Here is a 20,109-nt window from a genome sequence, read left to right as displayed (position 1 = left end):
TTCAACTTTAAATTGTTGCTCAGTCTTGACAGTTGTTTCTTGCTTCTTTGTTTAACGTGAATACAGGACGGAGTTGCAATCAAACCTTTTCCCTAAATGAAATCAGAATGTCTCTGAGTATACAAATACTGCATTGTTCAGCTGCTGGACACCAGCGCTCCTTCACTGATAAGCTGAGTTTTTTTTTTACCCCTAGTAACACGCCTTAAAATACCATTAAAGAACAGAAAGCGAGCACTGAATTCAGACTCTGTGCCCAACCTTATTATGGACAAAGTAAGAAAAGTTCAAAGTAATAAAACAAAATACTGCAGTAGAGGAAACCCTCTGTAAAAACTGTAGTGCATCAAAGTTTAAAGCTGATTTCTGTCACTCAAATAATAATATACAATCACCGGACATTTTATTAGGTACATCTGTCTAACAGCTTATTGATGCATGGGATAATGCCTCGTTAGGAATGCAGACACGGTCGAGACGACCTGCTGCTCAAACTGAGCGTCGGAATGTGGAAGAAAGGTGATTTTATGTGACTTCGAACATGGCATGGTTGTTGGTGCCAGATAGGTTAGCCTGAGCGTTTCAGAAACTGCTGATCTTCTGGGATTTTCCCACACAATTATCTCTAAGGTTTGCAGAGAATGATCTGAAAAAGAGGAAATATCCCGTGAGCAGCAGTTACTCTGGGGGAAAATTTCTTGTTGATACTGGAGGTCAGAGGTCAACTCATTAGCACAAGGTATGCAGAAGAACATCTCTGAACACATGACGCGTCAAATTTTGAAACAGAAGCAGCAGCAGAAGCCCACACCGGGTGCTCTTCCTCTCAGCTAAGAATAGGAAACTAAGGGTACCATTCGAATAAGGTCACCAGAGTTGGACAATAGAAGATTATAAAAGTTTTGCCTGGTCTGCCAAGGCTCAGTTTCTGCTGTGAAACTGGGATGGTACAGTCAGTGTAAACAACATGTAAACATGGATCCATCCTGCCTTGTATGAACGGCTCATGCTGGTGGTGATGAAATAGTGGTGTGAGGGATTTTCTCTTAGCACATTTTGGGCACCGTAGCCTACCTGAGTATTGTTGCTAAACATAGCTATCCCTTTATGACAACAGTGTATTCATATTCTGATAGATGCTTTCATATCCCAAAGCTCAAATTGTCTCAAATTAGTTTTTTGAACATGACAGTGCACTCAAACGGCCTCCACAGTCACCAGATCTCAATCCAAAAGAGCACCATTAGGATGTGGTGATATCAGAGGCTTGCACCATGAATGTGCAGCTGACAAATTGGCAGCAACGGCGTGATGTTATCGTGTCAGTGTGGACCAAAATGTCTGAGGAATGTTTCCTGCACTTTGTTGAATCTATGCCACAAAGAATTAGGGCAGAAGAGGGTCCAGCCAGGTACTAACCAGGTGTACCTAATAAAGTGTCTTAGTGTATCTTGATACATTCACTGCTAAGAAGCCATTAATTAGCTACTAGTTTCAAAAGTGCCTAAGTCTTATAGCTGAACAGGCTCAGAGCAGCTCTGACCCCTCCATCCAGCGTAACACCTGCACTGAAACTCAGACTCCATTAGCTTTACATGACGTGGCTGCAAATGTCCTAAAACTCTGTATTTCCTCCATCCATTTGGTTTCCTCTTGGACACCACCTTCCACGAGGCAGGGTCAAGGTGGAGGTAGGCCTTCGACTGTGGATCCTTCCTCTGACACCGTCCATGAGAGGAACACATGGTCTGACTGCAAAGCGTAGCCGCTGATGTCACGTTTACCAGGTAAGGACCCAGAGTGTTATCGATGTAGGACTTGACGGCAGCACAGGTAGCCTGAAAGCAGGAAAGAAACAGGATATGATAAACCAGGGATGTGCAGAAGAATGCCCAATAAAAGCTTTAATGCAACTTTACATAACAGAATCTTTAAGCTATATGCATGCTCAGGTAACAGCATGAATATGTTATTTAGTCTAAAGTTATTACAAAATGAACAAAGACGTATTTCAGAGCAGGTAACATGTCCTGTTTTACTCAGCATGAAAAAAATACATTAAGACGGTTAAAGATATTATTAGTGGTCAAAGCAAAAGGTGCTGAGAAAAGCGCCACTCTAGCATCATCATCAATAGACTGTTAAAAACACAATGTGCCACCTTGTTTTTTACCCGGTGATGCTCATGAACACATAAACAAGCGCTCTGGCTTCTTTTGACTCAGTCCCATATACAAAAGACCTGTTGTTTAAACCACTTTAATCTGCAGCTGAAAAAAAATCTCCAGTAAATGCTTCATTTACTCCCATCTGAGTAATGTTTGCCAAATATCAGTGTCCAGCTGTGCAGAGAGCTCCTTTTATAAAATGAAACCACATATTTGTCACATTAAAAAAGAAAGTACGCCCTCTGACATTTCTGAGGTTTCTAAATATCAGGATAGGATAAAAGCATTATCTAGACATTAGCAGGTCTTAAAATCACGTAACTACAACCTTGGATGAAAAACAACATGTGACATATTGCACCATGTTGTTTATTTAACAAAAACTAAAGCGAAATGCAGAAGACACGTGTGAAAAGCTAAGTGCACCCCACGATTCAGCTGCTTGGAGAACCACTTTTCAGAGGTGGGACCAAGTCATTGTTTTGCAAGTCTCAAGTAAGTCTCAAGTCTTTATCCTCAAGTCTCAAGTCAAGTCTCAAGTAATGTCAGGCAAGTCAGAGTCGAGTCTCAAGTCACTGGTGTAAAAGTCCGAGTCAAGTCACAAGTCTGAAATTTTGAATTTCAAGTCCTTTCGAGTCATTAAAAAAAACGAAAAAAAGCATGTTGCAGTTATGCTAAATGTAAATATTAGACCATGTAATTTTTAAATCTGTGTTTTTCTCAACACATGACAAAATAGTGAACTTAGAAAATATACACAAATTGTGAAATTGCACCTCTTTAAAATGCAGCTCAATTAAACCTAGCTCCAAGAATAATTTTCACCGACAGTTCTGAGATAAGCTGCATGTTATTCTTGGATGCGGTTGTAGGACCGGCTTTAAAATCGCATGACAAAAATATCATACACATTAAAACAAAACTGCATCACCAACATAGCCTGGAAAACATTTGCTAGTTAGATGAAGTCAGCTATCTCATCGTAGCATATTTATATGCATATTTATAAGCATACGGTTCTTGGAGTGAGTGCATACACTCATGAAGTTTAGTAACTTCAGGTCACTGCAACAAGCCCAGGTACAGTTTACCGCCGGATGGGTACAGGACCTTGAAACGCACCGTGTAGAACGAAAGACCATCGTACGTATCATAAGTTTACCAGTCTCACAAATCGTCTTCATAAATACACATTCGTTAACAGTTTATTAATAGGACCTTTGAGCTCAACGGTAATTAATTAGTAGTGGAAATAATTTCTGGTACGCATCACAGAAATGTAGCAGTGACAATAATACTGTATGCTGTAATCGTACTGGGCAATTAGTGATACAAAAAACCTGTTTTATCCTGTGAATAAAAGTATATGTTTTTGTCAATGTACCATAATAACAGAAGAGAAACGCAATATTGTGTCAGGACAATTCACTATTTATGCACAATAAATAAAGGAGCATAGCGCGACAATTTCTGTTCAGCGCCAGACTTGCTTGTAACCTATATCACCAATTATGTTATGAAAATGACGTATTAACTACTAAAAAACACTGACCTTTGTGTAAATGCTTGGAGCAGACTAACCTGTGAGCTGGAGAGTTCTGGGACGTTATATTTGATCTTTGAATGGCTGCAATCCAGGCCATCCGTCGCCTGTTTGTCACTTCGGAAACATGGCTGAACAATTTCTCTTAAACGTCGTAATCCGATAACAACCGATCTCTTTACCCGTCGGCTTCCCGTGGCTGTCATGTGACCAGCTATTGCAGTTAATAATACAACAGCTTCTTGACATTTTTGTGTTTCTTTTTATCGCTGTATAACTGATTTTAATTGAAAGCCTGCGTGCGCTAGTACTTCTTGCCACGAGTTCCCAGAATCCTTTGCGGTTCTACCCGTGAATGACGTCACATTTTCAATCTCTATATAATATGCGTGTTAAATTTTATATTTGGGGTGAAATATCAAGTCTTTTCAAGTAAACCGGTTCAAGTCCAATTCAAGTCCCAAGTCATTGGTGTAAAAGTCCAAGTCAAGTCACAAGTCTTAGAACATTTTTTCAAGTCAAGTCTAAAGTCATAAAATTAATGACTCGAGTCTGACTCGAGTCCAAGTCATGTGACTCGAGTCCACACCTCTGCCACTTTTAACAGCAGTAGCTTGAAGTAATAGCTTTCTGTATGACTTTAGCAGCCTCTCACATGCTTCTGGAGGAATTTTGGCCCACTCTTCTTTACAATGTTGCTTCAGTTCAATGTGGTTTGCGGGCACTTGTTTACAGCTCTCTTAATTCTCATTGCAACACCTTCATTCTCTTCTTTTTCAGCCACTCTGTAGGAGATTGCTGCCTCGCTGGGAATCATTGCCCTGTTGCATGACCCAGTTTCAACTAAGTTTTAAATGCTAGAATATTTTGGTGTGAAGAGGAGTTCGTGATCGACTCAGTGACTGCAAGGTGTCGAATCACCCCTCTACCACTGTGCCTGACAGCTGGTGTGAGGTATTTGTGCTGATATGCAGTGTGTGGTTTTAACAATCCGTCAAGGACGTTGTTCCAGAACATGCCGAAACAGCTTTGTTTGTATGACTTTAGCAGTCTCTCACATGGTTCTGGGGGAATTTTGGCCCACTCTTCTTTACAATGTTGCTTCAGTTCAACGTGGTTTGCGGGCACATGCCGAACATGCCGAAACATTCTTTCAGAGAGAGAACAGGTACTCCTAGCAACCCTTTCAAACAACCATACTTGTTCAGTCTTTTTCTAATTGCACAGTCATGAACTTGAACATTTAATAAGCTGATGGAAGCCCGTGAAGTCTGAAATGAAGCTCAGGGTTTTTTTATTGCGATTTCTCTTATCAGCATTGCACAGTCTGACCTCTGGGTCTTGCTCCAGACCATTAAATTGGTAAAACTTCTGCTTTCACACAGGTGCTCACGCTTGCTGATGATCAGTGTTGGGGAGTAACGGAATACATGTACCGCCGTTACGTATTTTAAATACAAAATATGAGTGACTGTATTCCATTACAGTTACAAGGGTGGTATTCAGAATACAGTTACTTTGTTGAAATAAATGGATTACACGGCGGTCTTTTCCTGTTTCACATATTAGGCTATGCTCTCTCTATTTTTGGTAATTCCACACCGGAGGAAACCTAAACAACACGCGTAGCCTATTTAGAGGCTCTTATGCCTGTCTGTCAATCTGGCGGCCCATGTCACCTCTATTTGCGGCCCACATAATGACGTGAAGAATTATTTTACAAAAATTATTCACAAAAATGATTTAATATGAAGGCAATAGAGTGTTACAGGCATCGCCCTAAAGAATGTAGCCTCATGGGCAGTGTAGTCCGTGCTGCAGGGAGAATGGACTGCCATACTCGTTATGTATCTGTGAGCGCGAGGAGGGAGAAAAAGGATAGTCGAAAAGTACGAGTTGTCATTGAGCAGAAATGGGAGCTGGAAGCATGTAAATATAATAATAACCACTACAGCCAAAAAGAGTGCCTGACGAGCCCAGTTGTAAATAAGATATTATTAAGACTCGATTGTACACCGTGTTCGTGTTTTCCTCCGAAACAATAAGTTCCGTTGGAGCAGCCTTTCAGCGCCTCTCTCTGTCTCTCGCTAGCAAAGTTGACCCAGACAACAAAGTCAAGCGAGTTTTCGTCTATGAGCCCAAAACTTAACGTATTAGCCAGAGGTCCCTTTAATATGGTTCGGAGACGCAGACCTGTTTTATATACGCGTGGAATAGTTTTCTATACGAGATCGCTGCAAAAAGTGCAGCCTTACCCTAATGTCCACCCTACTGTTACTCATTTTATATTAAGATTTAAAAATCTAGTTGGTATTGGTATGGCGAGTAGTCTTCAGTAATAGTAATAAATCACACAGCAATACATTCATGTAGTTGTAAAAAAAAAAAAAAAGCATGATGATATATCAAGTAATCCAAAGTATTCAGAATATATTACAAAATACATTTTGGGGCATGTAATCTGTAATCTGTAGTGGAATATATTTTAAAAGTAACCTTCCCAACACTGCTGATGATCAGCTAATCAAGTGTAAGTTTATTCTCCATCTCAATTTCTTAGGTAGCAGTAAGGATATTTTGTATTTTTCCACACACTGCTTCTGCATTTTGGATTCGTTTTTGTTAAATAAATAATGACCTGGTGCAATATATCATATCTTGTTTTCCATCTGAGGTTGTATTCACTTAACTTTAAGACCTGCTAAGAGCGGGATGATTTGAATATGTCCTGAAACTTAAATCCTTATGGTTGAAAAAGGGTGTACTGTCTTTTTTACCAGTACTGTGTGTGTTCAGCAGGATTGAGAGGCCTTGTTGCGAAGAGGTAACAAATGAAATATACAGTGGAGCGATTCCAAACAGACCTTAAAACTAAAGAGCTTGAATATGAAATAAGGAAGTTTTAAAGTACGTTTTTTCTTTTTCATTTCAGTAATTTTTGTGCAATACAGTTTCCTGTGTGTAACTTTCAAAATTTTTTAAAAGCGTAACTTATAAAACAAAGACCCTTGTAGGCATCAGTGAGAAATGTAACATCCTCACTTTCACTATTACAGCCAATTACATCAAATGGACAAGTCAGTTATTGTACCTGAGTTTTAGAAAGAGCGTGGTCACCCCAAAGAACTACACCAGCAGAGCCTAAAGCGGCACTCTCTCCGATAGTGTAGACCAGGTGCTCCTGTTAGACAGAAACAGAGAGGTGAGCAAAACACGCAGCCCCAGTCACGACAGACACAGAATGTTTGAGTTGAAACGTCTGATTCTTGCCTGAGAGAGAAATTCCAGCGTGTATGTGTAGACGATGCGAGCATAGGCGTACACGGGCGGTGCGAACGGAGTCACCTGATCCGCTACTCTCATTGCCTCCAGGATGCGGTGGTGGCAGTAGAGGAGCACTTCTCTGCTGAGACTTTGCATCTGGATGCTGAGATAGATGTCGGGATACAGAGCAGAGGAGGTGCTCCACAGCCATAGAAGCCTGTTATTTCTCTTTAACTCCACAGCTGGACACTCCCCTGTGTAGCCTGTGCTTTTGTTGCTGTAGTAGTTGTAGCAGTTTGGAAAACCATAATAGCCCCACAAACCATCAGGTCTTGCCGCCTGCCCCAGTTTCAGAGTTTCCTCCATGAAATTCCTCGCAGCTTTGCTAAACTCCATGCGTGCTGCGTCATCTACTTGTTTGGGGCTCCAGTCTGGATGCTTAGACCTCACTAGTGCTTTTGACCCATCCTGGTATATCTTCTTAGTGTCCCAGTTTCTCTCCCATTCAGGTCTCCAACTTTCCCAATCCACCACACCCAGGCCTGGGAAACCCCTGTCAGGGATATAGGTGTTTACATTCTCCCTGGCAACTTTGAGATGTTTGTCAAGGCTGCTGTTTTGTGGAACCCCGCCATTAATAGCCTCTCCCTGGGGGGAATACCTTGGATACAGACCAAGCTTATCATCATAAAAGATGGTTATGTTCTGACCCATAAAGGTTTGATTCTGGTTGTGGACAATGTTAAACATCCCCAGGTCAAGGTTAACGCCATACTGAGAGAGGCATTTGGCAGTTGGGGCGTTCCACACAGTCAGGAAAGGTACTTTGGAAAAAGGTGAATTTGGATAGTGCAGCCCTGAGACGAGGCTGATCAGAATTAAGTGCTGCAGCACCGCAGGCTTCAAGGACCTCATCCCTGGCAGGAAGGAAACAGTGTTTATGTTACCCAGCAGTATTATGAAATTTTAAGAGCATATTGCAAAATGTTGCTATTTGTTTAAACAAAGCTTTTCCAGTTGTAAGGCAAATCAAATCAATAAGAGTTTTAAGAGTTTCTACTGTTTACGAGCCAGGAATTTTAAATGTGTCTATTTACTACTTGTTTCTTTAATACTTTTCAAACACCTTTAACACGCCAAAAGCTTTCTGATCATTACAGATGTTGTGTAATGCAGTAAACTTGGCTAGAAATAACAGGCTCTAGTGTCAAAATAATGTGTGAAATTAACTAACATTAAGCTTGCAAACACTGACTCACCGACTTTATAAGTAGAGAAGGATTGGAGCGTGTGGCCTTGTGAAATACCCACAAGTCTCATGATCTGAAACACATATTCAGGAAAAATGGGAAGTAACAAACACTGAACCAATTAGAAGTGTCCACAGGACCTCCAACAACCAATAACAAGAGACATGCAAATCATTCTATGGAGAACACAGATTTAAAGTCACAGGCAAGTTAGCACTTCCTCCCATCACACTGTACAGCTTGAAAACAGTTTTCAGATTGTTTGAATTTAAAAAGAATATAAATATGACAATCAACAGTTTATTGGGGGACTTAAGAAAGCTTGACGTTTTCTGAAAAACCACCAAGCGAAGCCATAATGAACTCTTCCACCTTGCAATTTAAATGCGTGCTTTGCTCAACTCTTAAAAGCATATAAAAATAACCAGTGGTTAACGAAAACCTACAATTACATGGGGAAGGGGGTATGAGGGTGCTGCTGGCAAAATGAGTCAATCCCTGAGAACTAGCTGGCTCGGACTCCCCTGGCCACAGAGGCTTCCCGCAGAGGCTTCACTCTCAACTGCTGACAACAAAATCATGCCTGTATTACTCCCAAAACCATATCTCAGCTATATTATCTCCTTATGTAGTTACAAAAAAAAGAAAAGCGTCACACTTACTTTACTAAAAATACACACAAAGCACGATAAAGCAGTTTATTTATCCAAAACTGGCTGGCACAGCGGTTAGCACCATGGCCTCACAACCGGAAGGTTCTGGGTTTGAACTTGCACGTTAGCTGGAGCTTTCCAATTTCTTCCCACAGTCCAAACACATTCATCTTAGGCTGATTGGAGATGCTATATTTGTCTGAGCCTGAATGGCTTTTCCGCACAAACCGCCTGCGCAAATCCTGAACCACTAATACACCTGAGTTCTCCCTCCTGTGTCAGTTGTGACCATGGCCCCTCGCCCAGTGTCGCTTAGGCAGCCTTAAATTAAAACACAACAACCTCAACAAAGAAGTTTATTTACACCGACAAATGCCATTTTTGTATGAGAGACATCAATATGAGAAACACTGTGCTTCTGGAGTCAAAAGGCCACTGAAACATGAGGCTCGTAGAGTGGAGATGTGTCACCCTTTTAAAAAAGTAGTAGTCATGTTTTGGACAATAATATCGTATAAAAAATACATTCAAATAAATAATAACACTGCGAATGCCTCTATAAACACATCAGATGTCAGAAAGAGGCCAATTTAAAGAAGATTTAAAAGAAATTAGGCACTTCAAATATATTGTGCTGTTATCAGATTTAAGTGAATCGTTTTCCACTTTCACCACATACATTTACTCATTCGCAGCATTTACCACAGAAGCATCCTCTCTACAAGAAGCATGGACACCTTGGCAAGCGGCGAGTGAGAGGACAATGTAAACAGGGTCATTTCCAGCAAGTTTTTTTCTTTTTTTAAATGATTAAAAGTTAGAAACAAACACTACCTTGGAATTTCCACAGCGGTTCTTACGATATACAGCAACAGAAAAAAACCACACACACCTATCTTCCCTTCACCTCTCCTCTTGTGCTCCTTTTAGACTTTTACAGTTACATAATAGGTATTAACAGATGAGCAGGCAGACAATCAGTAAGATCAAACACTGCAGAGCCACTGCTGTGGCTCGAGTCGCCGTCCCTTTTTGGTGTAGCGGGTCTGTTTGATCGCAGAGCTCCCCCTGATACCCGCTGTAACACTGACACTGAAAGTCTGCTTCAAAACTTAACCCGTCTGCTTTGCCGAGCTCACCGGTGACCGTCAGCTTGCCGTTCTTCTCGACGATGTCGTGGGTGAGGGGATTCAGATGCAAGTAAACGTCGCTGTTTGAGTTTCTGCGCAGACATCGCCCGTGAGAGCCGCAAAGGGTCTGGCTGCACAGTTCTGCTGCCGTGGAAACGTTCAGGAGGTACTGACTCAGTGTGCCCCGCAGATATTTATCCAGATCAGAGCAGGTGGTCTATGGGAAAAAATAAGTGGATACATGAAATCTTCAAGTACTGCGCAATTAATCTGAAAAATATGAAGTAACTAAAGCTCTGGTATGGAGTACAAATTGCTATAAATACACTTTGTAAGTGAGTAAAGGCTGTTTATTAATCAGCATGCTCTCAGAAGTTTAGATGATATCATCTGTGGTTAAAAATAAATGCGACGTATCCAAGTGATGTGTTTAATTTCACAATCGTTGTGTGCATGCTTACTTTGGTTGTGTGCACAAGTTTATTTATGAAGCGTATTTCACAGAAAGATGTCACAAAGCGCTGTTACACAACAAAGAGTACAATAAATAGGAAAATTAAGTGTCATAATAGCCCATAAAATGGGTATTTTATAATAAAAGAGTAATAACAATAATAATTATACATGTAGTGCCACAGAGTGAACGGCTCTCTTCTACCTAGTCTTTAGTCACGTACGCAGAACAACAGATTCTGAGTTGTGAATGAAGACAGCGAGCAGCTGGGATAACTAAAGTGCTCTGTATGCAAATGCCAGAATCCTAAATCTATTGGGAGCCAGTGTAAAGAGTATAAAATAGGTGTGATCTGAGCATCAATAGTCTGGAATATGCGTTTTTATAGCTTGGAGGCATGAAAGAGATTATTTATCCAAGCTGGTTAAGCGTAATGGAGTAAAAGCAGGACGCTGTGTGGAAATACTTAAAGTACAAATACATTTATTCTGAATAAAGTACCTGAGTAAATGTACTCAGTTACATCCAGTGGTGCTGGGGACTGCTAGATTAACAGTCACTCTAATCCACGGATGTCAAAATGATTTTACATTGAACAGTCCACTTTGATCCTAAGTGGGTTGGACCAATGAAGCTCCTCTATATCGGTGTGTAAAGAACTTTACTTACACATTTAATCCCTGAGATATTTTAATATAAGGAAAACAAGTGTTTTTTCCAACAAAGATCTAAGATTTTTTTTTGCATAATATAGAAGTGTTGTTTGGGCTTAAATTGAAAGAAATAAACATGTAAAATTACAGAAAAAGTTTTGTTAGCTCACTATGCGGAAATTAAATTGTCTTGTTGAAGTCTCTTTATGCTTGGGCCTTTTGCACTTCAAATCGTTACAAAAGTCTAGTTTTGCGTGTCTGTTGTTATATTATGACATGATTTAAACCTTTTCAAATGTATCCTTGTCCAATACGTTTGAAAACTAAACTTTGAAAAAATAAATAAACAGGTCAACTGCTGCAGAACATCCCTTTTTTTTAATGATGATTTCAAGATTTTGGATTTAATGCCCCAAAATGGAATCGAAGTCAAAGCCCCAGTCAGCGTATATGTGTTTAATCAGCACCTGATCATGTGGCCAAAGACATTAACCGTAAACCCTGAACTTTGAGAAATATCTCCTAGTATGAAATGCCTTCGCATGTCACAGACGAGAAGAGCAGCTCAAAAGTTAAGATGATAACATCTGTTCCAAAAAAATGCATACACCATATCTGAGTGATTGATGTGTTCGTTTCGCAATTGATGTGTGGACGCTTACTTTGTTGTGTGCATAAGCAATATCTCCCCACATGATTATTCCAGCTGCTCCCAGGGCCACACTCTCCCCGATCGTGGACACAAGGTCAGTCTGCAAAAAATTACAGGTCAAACAAAAGGAAAACAGTCAGCTAAGTAAGTGTCAGAGGTTCATAGGCTACTGTATGTGAAGTAGAGGCCCAGCTCTTCTGTTCTCATTCTCCTATAAGCAAATAAGGGTGTTTAGAGTGACTTTTAACTTGACCAACACCCATCCTGCCTACTCTGCACAAATGAAAGGTATTGGGGTGTCTGAATGCCAGCAGCACAGGAAGGGACTGTAGCAGCAGATAAGAGATGAATCTACACAGCATGCATTAACATTAGTGCTCAGTGACGGTTCTATATGTCAGGCTTTTACTAAGAATTAGCAGGAAAAAGATAGAAGAAATGTTTCGGAATATAGTCAGTAACATGGCTGGTTCGAAACTTCATTAGTGTCTTAAAGGAAAAAGCAGGAAAAAAGTTCCAGGAAGAGGAACCAAATTCAACACTGGCACTGTTTCCAAAGTTAGACTGTCACCTCGGTCAGCTGCTCCAGGGAGTTCATGTACGTGGGCCGCGTGTACACAAAGACAGGACGTGCCAAGCCATCGCCCGATGAGGCCAAACGCATCCCCTCTTTCACACGGTTCCGCACAAACTGGCGTCCGGCGGCTGATGAGCGCAGCAAGCTGCTCATGTAGATGGAAGGGAAGAGGGCTGTGCTCTCAGTCCACAACCATTTCAGCTGGTCATTGCGAGACACCTCCACATCAGGACAGCGGCCCGTGTAGCTCTCCAGAGTGCGCACGTAGTTGTGGTTGTAGCAGTCAGGAAACAGGTAGAAACCCCACAGCTGGTTGGGCCTCAGGTTCTTAGCTTGCTTCAGTGTGTCTAACATGAACAGCCTGGCAGACAACTCAAACTCCTGCTGGGCCACTTTTTTCACCTGATCAGGAAGCCAGGTTGGGTTCTTCTGGCGCACCAATTCCTCAGAATGTCTGCGATAAATGTCTTTGGCTTCCCAGTTACGTATCCAGAGGGGACGCCAATCCTCCCAGTCGATAACAGCTAAACCAGTGGCCCATTCTGAACGTATGTACTTCTTAACATCTTCTGGCATTTTCTCCAGGTGCCGTGTGCGACTGGCCACCTGCGGAAGTCCCCCATTCACCGGTGTTTCATCTTGTTCAAAATAGGGGTACAAGCCCAAGCGCTCCTTGTAGAAGATGGTCAGATTCTGATTAACAAAGCCCTCATTGGGTGTAGCCACAATCTGGAACTGGTCCAGCTGGAAATGAATTCTATGCCGCGGGGCACAATCTTCAATCGGGGCGTTCCAAGCAAGGAGCAGAGGCTTTCGGGAATACAGTGGCCATCTCGTGGGCTGCAGTCCCAGAGCAAAGAGGCAATCCCACAGCGGGACAATCAGCAGCAGAGCTTTCCAAGCTGACAAAGTCCCGTGCAACATGTCTTCAGATGTGGATGGACAAAAAGGACTGCCACACTCTGCTCTACAATCCACAGGAGGGAATGACATGTTAGTTTCCTGAATGCACATTTAATAAGGTGTTTTCTCTTAAACAAACCTTAAACATGTTTCCATTTTATTTATTCAAAACCAACTTTATAATTACATGGACATGAAGCACAAGCTTCTCTTTTGTGACATTGCCACTGCAGATTAATTTACATAAATGTCTGCAGACTATTAATATTTTCTTAAAAACAAGAAAATAAATAAAAGAAAATAAAAGAAAAATGGTAATACAATTTTTATCCAAAAAATAGGCTTCTTTAAACTGGATTCTACCTCTAGCAAGCTGTTAACATAAATTGCCTTCAATTTAATTACTGTTTGCAGCTCTTTTATTAGCAACGATAAAAAGGTAAAGTTAATCAACTTCAGCTTCCCTACAGATGGATACACTTACCTTTACTGGCAGGCTGGGGAAGCATTCCCCCGAAGACAGAAGCCTACAACTTCACTCCGCGTTTTGGCGTTGCTTTAAAAACAAATAGGAAAAGAAAATTCAGTATATAAGACGACGGGGTAACTTTACAGGAGCACATGCAGCTGTGCTGTGTCTTATAACCTCGGCTCTCCGGCTCCTTGCGGTATGTAAAACTCACAGAAGTCAACTTACCCCCTGCGATGTTGTCAGTTGCAACTCGTTCAGTCCCGAGTGCCAAACCACTCTCGGGATGGGATGTTCCATTCGGTCTGAGGAAAAAGGGGGGGCCGGAGAAAGGAAATGGACATCCTTTAAAAAAATCTGTCAGCGGCTCTAATTCGTTTCTTCACGTCACTACTTCAAACTGCTTCGAGTATCAGCTTAGCGAGACGTGCTTTGATTGCGTCCTGTTTTTCTTTTTCCTCAAGGCTAACCCTCGTGTCCCGGCTCAGCGCCTGAATGGGTCGGTCCGAGAAAGTTCGCCTCCACTCTCCGTGAAACAGATACACTGTAACCAGGGATGCCAATATCTACAAAAGGTCACAGCAGGGCACTGTACCACATCCCTAAATATAAGACCATGCTTACAACTCACCTTTCAGCTGCATGACAATCGTGTTAAGGATATTGAGAAATCTGATGGAGGCGATTTTTATTTAGTTTTTTTAAGTGCATTTTCCACCTTAAAAGGCCTAAAATTGCATATTATTGTGTGTTGTGTTACTGTCTATAACACAACAAACTTAATTTCTATCGTAAATAAGGCTCAGAAAATATTCTCAGTTATAGGTTACAAACAGGACCTCTGCGCCAACCCACAGTATGGATGTTATCTGAGCAGATGTGCTCACTAGGTGAACTTGACAACAATAACAAAAGTATAGGCCAACATTGTTCCAGCATGGAAAGATGCTTGTTGGTAAAGTACCATCTTGGAGGAAATAGTAATTTTTTCATAGCCTTTACACTTCCCACGAACCTAAAAGCAGACAGACCTAAAAACAGGGGCAGGAAAACCCTTTTGACTCATACCTGCCGACCTTTAGTGTTGATATTTCTTTTCTTTTCTTTTTGTGAGACTTGTCCCACTGTAAAACTTCCTACATTCAGTTATTCATTGAGATCACTTTAATAGCTTAAACAAAAGAGCAGATATAGCATCCGGGTTTTTTTTTAAATTATTATTTAAATATTCAAATCTTTTGCTTAAGGTGGTAATACTGTAGAAACACCCCAAAGCTGTTCAGTCATAACTGCTCTATACTGTACACAGTAAAATGTACCAAGAGAATGATATCATGATATATCTAAATCTCTTTGAGCACTCAGTAAGACTGGAAATGTGCTAAGTACACCAAAGAATCCAGTAGTCTGTAGAGCCACCTGTAGCAGCAGTAACGTGAAGTGTTTGTTTTCTGTTTGACTTTATCAGTCTCTCTAATCTCCGTGGAGGAATTTCGACCCACTCTGCTCTACAATGTTCCTTCTGTTTGTTGATGTTTCCAGAGATTCATTTTTGCACAACTCTCTTGAGGTCCAGCCACAGCATTTCAGGCGGATAAACAGCTGGGTTTTGACTATTGCAACACCTTGATTCTTTTCTTTTTCAGGCATTCTGGTAGAGTTCCTGCTGTGCGTGGGATCATCATCCTGTTGCATGACCCAGTTTCAGCCAAATTTTAGCTGTTGGACTCACATTTGACTCTAGAGTACTTTGGTATACAGAGTAGTTCATGGTCGACTCAACGACTGCAAAGTGTCCTATGCCTGCAAAACAAGCCCCAATTATCACCCCGGCACCACCGTGCTGACAGTTGGTATGAGGTGTTTGTGCTCATATGAAGGTCGTCCATAAGTTCAGTACAGAATATCTGTAATCATTCATCTGCCTCCTTTTCTGAGTGTTTGGCCGCTTCTGGTCTGTACTTCATAACCACTTTCTCACATTGCCAAACTCATTTCTGTTATCATTACTCGATTCCAATCATCTTCCGGCCCGCCTTCTTTGACCCAATCAGCTTCCAATCTGCATGTTTTAAATCTGTGCTCTCCATCATTCTCCCTTTCAGATTCTCATTCATGCATTCATACCTCCTCCCCATCTCCACCTCAGGCTCTGGGGAGTCCTGTCCTAAATCCTGTCACCTCTGGGAATCCATCCTGCCATGATGGGTCATTGAAGTCTAACTGCCAAATAAATTAATTTCTCTATCTCAATAAATCATGTTTGGTTCTTCCAAATGATCTTTCCTCTTTGAAATGCTATGGTGACCTGCTGGTATGCTTTGGTTTTTGTCAAACAGCACTCATTATGGCCAGACATCTTCACTTTGATCTCATATGCCCAAAGGACACAAAGGACACAGCATGTCCAAGACTTGTGATTTGAATCCTTCTAAACAAGTCATACTTGTTCAGTCTTTTTCTAATTGTAGCGCCGTAAACTTTAACATGTAGCATGCTAACCGAGACCTGTAGAGTCTAAGATGCAATCTGAATTTTTTTTTTGAAATTTCTCTGAGGATTGCACAGTCTGACCAATAGAATTAATTTGCTGAGGGATTTGATTTTAGGATGACTGTGGCAGCAAACTGTCCACGTTTCTGCTTTTATAGAGGTTCTCATGCTTGCTGATAATCAGTTAATCAAGTGCATTTGATTAGTAGCACCTGGCTGCTACTTAGCCTTACTTAATCTTTCAATGGACTCCACAGACTCTTCTGAAAACGTGATTTTTTTATGTCAACAGTATGTTTTAATAAATTTACAGTTTGGTTGTTTGGGCTACACAGTGCATCATCTTTCATGTGCAGTTCAGTTTACAGGTATAACATTTACCTTTGAGATATATATATCTCACTGGTCTGATGAATATATTTTTTAAATTTACCAGTGGTGTATTTTTCAAAGCTTCTTTTTATTTGACTAGTGAAAAATTATTATCTCAAGTCTTTTGGTTGCTGGTACTTAAGTATTTTAAAGTTTCCTTCCACTCATGCAGACTTGAATGTCTTGAACACACTTCAGAAAGTGGGCAAGAGGCATCTGGCACACAGATTTCACTGCTGCCTGGAGCATGTGATGACAGCCACTGGCGAGGGCTTAACAGAGGAACCGAGTACCACATACTGTCATGTTGCCAAGCACAGTAGATATGGCAGTGGAGAGGAGATAGTAAAGGCCATGTACCAACACGTAATTACCTAAATTTAACAACCTGGGATGATTTGGAAAAATTGGGGAATCCATATGTGCGCTGTACTTGAAGGTGATTTTCTAATAACAGGTACAGCTTTTGCTTACGTCTGTACTCAATGAATAAGATCTGAAACACGGCATTCCTGGAAAAGGTAACATTTTCCCCAGGAGATACATGTTAACTAAAAGATCCCTGAGCACATGACTAGGAAGAGGTGGGGGAGCCTGGAAATTCTCTGGTTTCCTGTGCCAAAATCCATTCCGCTTGTTTTGCTTTTGAACTTTGCTGACTCACCTCACCATGTCATCAGCTTCTCTCTAGGGCTCTGCAGAGTAAGGAAAAAGTGGACCACGGACAGACCCGTGTGAATGAACAGGGAGGGAAAGGAACAAAGGAATGGCTTCATTTCCGTCTACTCTCGGCTTCCCTTTGACCTCTGCCTCCTGAACATTACATCAGCTGAAGTCAGGGATCGTCAGGAAGCTAAAACAATGGCAGGGAAACTGCCAACACACCCTACTATCTTCACTTTTTGTCCCAAACACTTTATGAATTGTGATACATTTGGGGTAATGCTCTGACTTGGTAAATTTGAACTGAGGAATTATAAATGGTTGTAACATCCAAACATCCAGTTTATATAAGAATACAACAAAACCCACATTTAAAGGTTCATAATGCAAACAAAGTCTGAAACTGAGGAGCACGTATCCCAAAACGTTGATACGGACGTAACATTTTGAGTGGGGGAAAAATTTCATCACTCATCAAAATAAATTCTTCAGTCTCTGAGGAGTGCATACATTACATCATTTGTAACCATAACCTTATTTTGTGGCTTTACTAGAAAAAATAGGAGATTACCACCAAGTTTCCTCGACTTATTTGTAATGACTACATATGATCTCACTGTAACACAGTCAAATGTAACAGAATCCATGTGAGAACTAGCACAAAAATGGCTACAGTAAGCGCCTTTGTTTTACTTTAAAGCACTACAGCTTGTTAAATTACTCCCATGTAAACAATATATCTATTTTACTGTTCATAATTCAAAGTATGGTTTAGTTGTATTTCAAGGCTGCTGATAATTTATAGTGACTGCCTCTCTCAGCCTCAGCCCCATGGACAACTTTTCCCCGTATAAACACACTGCATACATCAGAGAGCACATTACGCAGATCAGAGCGCTGCTATTTGGTGTCATATTCATGAACTTAGTGCATTTTTTATGACTTTACAGGAAAGCGTTCATCCTTTAAGCGAAACATCAAAGACCAATGGAGAGGAAACACATCAAAGGGGCTGACCTTTGGCCTCGAAACGCTCCGACCGCATTCCACACAATTACAGACACCAGAGAATGCCTGCAAAGGAAGCCCTACCCATTTATTGTGGGGATTTGTCATCTGAGCGCAGTGAAATATGTTTACATCGCCATTAAAAGTTGATACTACACCAGCTGGCAACAACAACCAAAACCTGTCACGATCTGAGGCTGAGCTTTTAATTTCATCCTTATCTATTTGGGAAAGCAAACTCCACACAAAGAAGTAAATATGCATGATTTAAAAAAGTTAAAGCAGGTATAGCTTTTTGCTGCCATCTAGAGGAAATGTGGCTTTTATGTTGCAGATGTCTTGAGTTTAGATTTTATTTATTTTTTTTATAGAAATGGGAGAAAAAAATTAAGGGGGGAAAAAAAGAAGTTTGATTTTCACCGGCAGCCTCAAAGCACGGCCAGACAGAAATTCAAGAAGGTGACGAGGAAAACTAAATATAAGCCAGAATCTGGAGATGCCAGGGTTACGCTTACAGCTGTTTCACAAGTACAGGGATCACTGACCCCACATTCAAAAGTCACCATTTGGTTGAATGCAATCTGCACTTCACTTAATATTTTCTGAATAGTTAGCAACTTAAAGGATTTCTTGCGAACATGTATAAAATCAATTCAATCTTGTCTACTTCCTCTTCAGCTAAAAATAAAAATTGCTGTTAGCTTTCTAAAGTTCACAGAAATAGCTTGACATTTTAGTTTTACTTGTTTTCTTAGAAAAGAGAAGCACGACCGGTTCTGTGTCCACAGACACCAAAAAAATAATGTTTTTACTGTAGTACAAAACACAAGATGTTTCCTATTTCACAGACGCCAACAAGTCTCAAGTTACCACATTACACTCATGTAAGCCATGTAAGAATCATGACTGGCTACCAGAATACTAAAGTAACAAAATCTTCCTTGTAGTGTAGTGTGAAAAAAATTGTTAGGCCTCATTTCTTCATATTTTACATCAATGGACCAGACATTTCTGTATTTTTTTTTTCACGTGGTCTAGAGGAACAGCTCTCCAGGTTTTTCTGTAGGTCATTCAACTTCATCTATAAGATACAGTAGAGGCTTTGTCGTGATTTTTTGCTTCATTTAAGCCAGTTGTGTTGGGGATCTTCGTCAAAACTGATGGAAGTGAATACATATGATTTTGATCCACCATGCAAAATAATATGGAAAGCATTTGATTGACAAAGGCTTCATTTCTCAGGATGACAATGACCTGCCATAACACCTGGAAAGTAAAACATACAGTGGAAGTCTCAACCATGGATTGGACCTCAACATTAATGAAGCAGTGTGGGATCATATCAACAGAGAACAAAAGGGAGCCAAAAACCAAAACTCTGAAAGTCCTTCAATAAACCTGGAGAACTATTCCTGAAGAATAAAGCTTGAATGCAAAAGTTTAGGCCGTGTGGAAAAATAAAAGTAGTTGTAACAAATCTTGATTTTCAAGCTTGTTAAAACTGTGGAAAAACTGTTTTTGACCTCGTATGTTGTGTTTCCATCTACGTCTGCAAATTTCAATAAATCACTGCACCGATTTCCCATTTTCCCAGCAAAATACAAAGAAAGGAAGAGTGACTAAAGACTTTTGGCACACTAGTGTAAATCCAGGACCTAAACTCAGATGTAAGGGGAAGAACTTCACTTCCTAATATGATAAATGAGAACACGGTCTTCCGGTGTCTAACTTTTTATTCTGCACTGTAAGGTCAAACATCCCAGTGCAGTAACAATAAACAAGATGAACTGCACCAGAAAGCTTCAGCCAATATGAAAAATAACACAAAAAAAAGAAGATTTGAGTGATTTTGCTCAA

The 20,109-nt window shown here is 40.7% G+C and overlaps 2 protein-coding genes across 2 annotated transcripts; both read right to left on the bottom strand.

The window, feature by feature from the left end:
- Positions 1–310: 310 nt before the first annotated feature.
- hyal1 (hyaluronidase 1) lies at positions 311–8,295 on the bottom strand. Its single transcript, XM_085354356.1, has 4 exons — positions 8,235–8,295; positions 6,982–7,892; positions 6,803–6,892; positions 311–1,838 (listed from the first exon to the last, which is right to left on the bottom strand). The coding sequence occupies exons 1-4, from the start codon at positions 8,293–8,295 to the stop codon at positions 1,512–1,514; spliced, it is 1,389 nt and encodes a 462-aa protein (XP_085210482.1). The 3' UTR covers positions 311–1,511.
- Positions 8,296–9,247: 952 nt separating this feature from the next.
- hyal2a (hyaluronidase 2a) lies at positions 9,248–13,995 on the bottom strand. Its single transcript, XM_085354354.1, has 5 exons — positions 13,945–13,995; positions 13,732–13,803; positions 12,339–13,311; positions 11,778–11,867; positions 9,248–10,225 (listed from the first exon to the last, which is right to left on the bottom strand). The coding sequence occupies exons 3-5, from the start codon at positions 13,266–13,268 to the stop codon at positions 9,833–9,835; spliced, it is 1,413 nt and encodes a 470-aa protein (XP_085210480.1). The 5' UTR covers positions 13,269–13,311; positions 13,732–13,803; positions 13,945–13,995; the 3' UTR covers positions 9,248–9,832.
- Positions 13,996–20,109: the final 6,114 nt, after the last annotated feature.

Source organism: Diplotaxodon limnothrissa, linkage group LG5 (assembly GCF_057381915.1).
Source record: "Diplotaxodon limnothrissa isolate DT_005_m linkage group LG5, D_limnothrissa_male_GT1.1, whole genome shotgun sequence".
In the NCBI taxonomy this organism is placed as follows: domain Eukaryota; kingdom Metazoa; phylum Chordata; class Actinopteri; order Cichliformes; family Cichlidae; genus Diplotaxodon; species Diplotaxodon limnothrissa.
Note: the sequence above shows the minus strand (reverse complement) of the source record. Positions and strands in the feature narration are given on the sequence as shown.

Coding starts and splice junctions, on each gene's coding strand:
- hyal2a (XM_085354354.1), bottom strand. CDS start 13,268: ATGTTGCACGGGACTTTGTCAGCTTGGAAAGCTCTGCTGCTGATTGTC. Junction 11,868..12,338: donor CCCTGGAGCAGCTGACCGAG/GTGACAGTCTAA, acceptor AATTTTTTGCAG/ACTGACCTTGTGTCCACGAT. Junction 10,226..11,777: donor TTGCTTATGCACACAACAAA/GTAAGCGTCCAC, acceptor TTTTTCCCATAG/ACCACCTGCTCTGATCTGGA.
- hyal1 (XM_085354356.1), bottom strand. CDS start 8,295: ATGAGACTTGTGGGTATTTCACAAGGCCACACGCTCCAATCCTTCTCT. Junction 6,893..6,981: donor CGCTGGAATTTCTCTCTCAG/GCAAGAATCAGA, acceptor TCTGTCTAACAG/GAGCACCTGGTCTACACTAT. Junction 1,839..6,802: donor ACGCTCTTTCTAAAACTCAG/GTACAATAACTG, acceptor TCCTGCTTTCAG/GCTACCTGTGCTGCCGTCAA.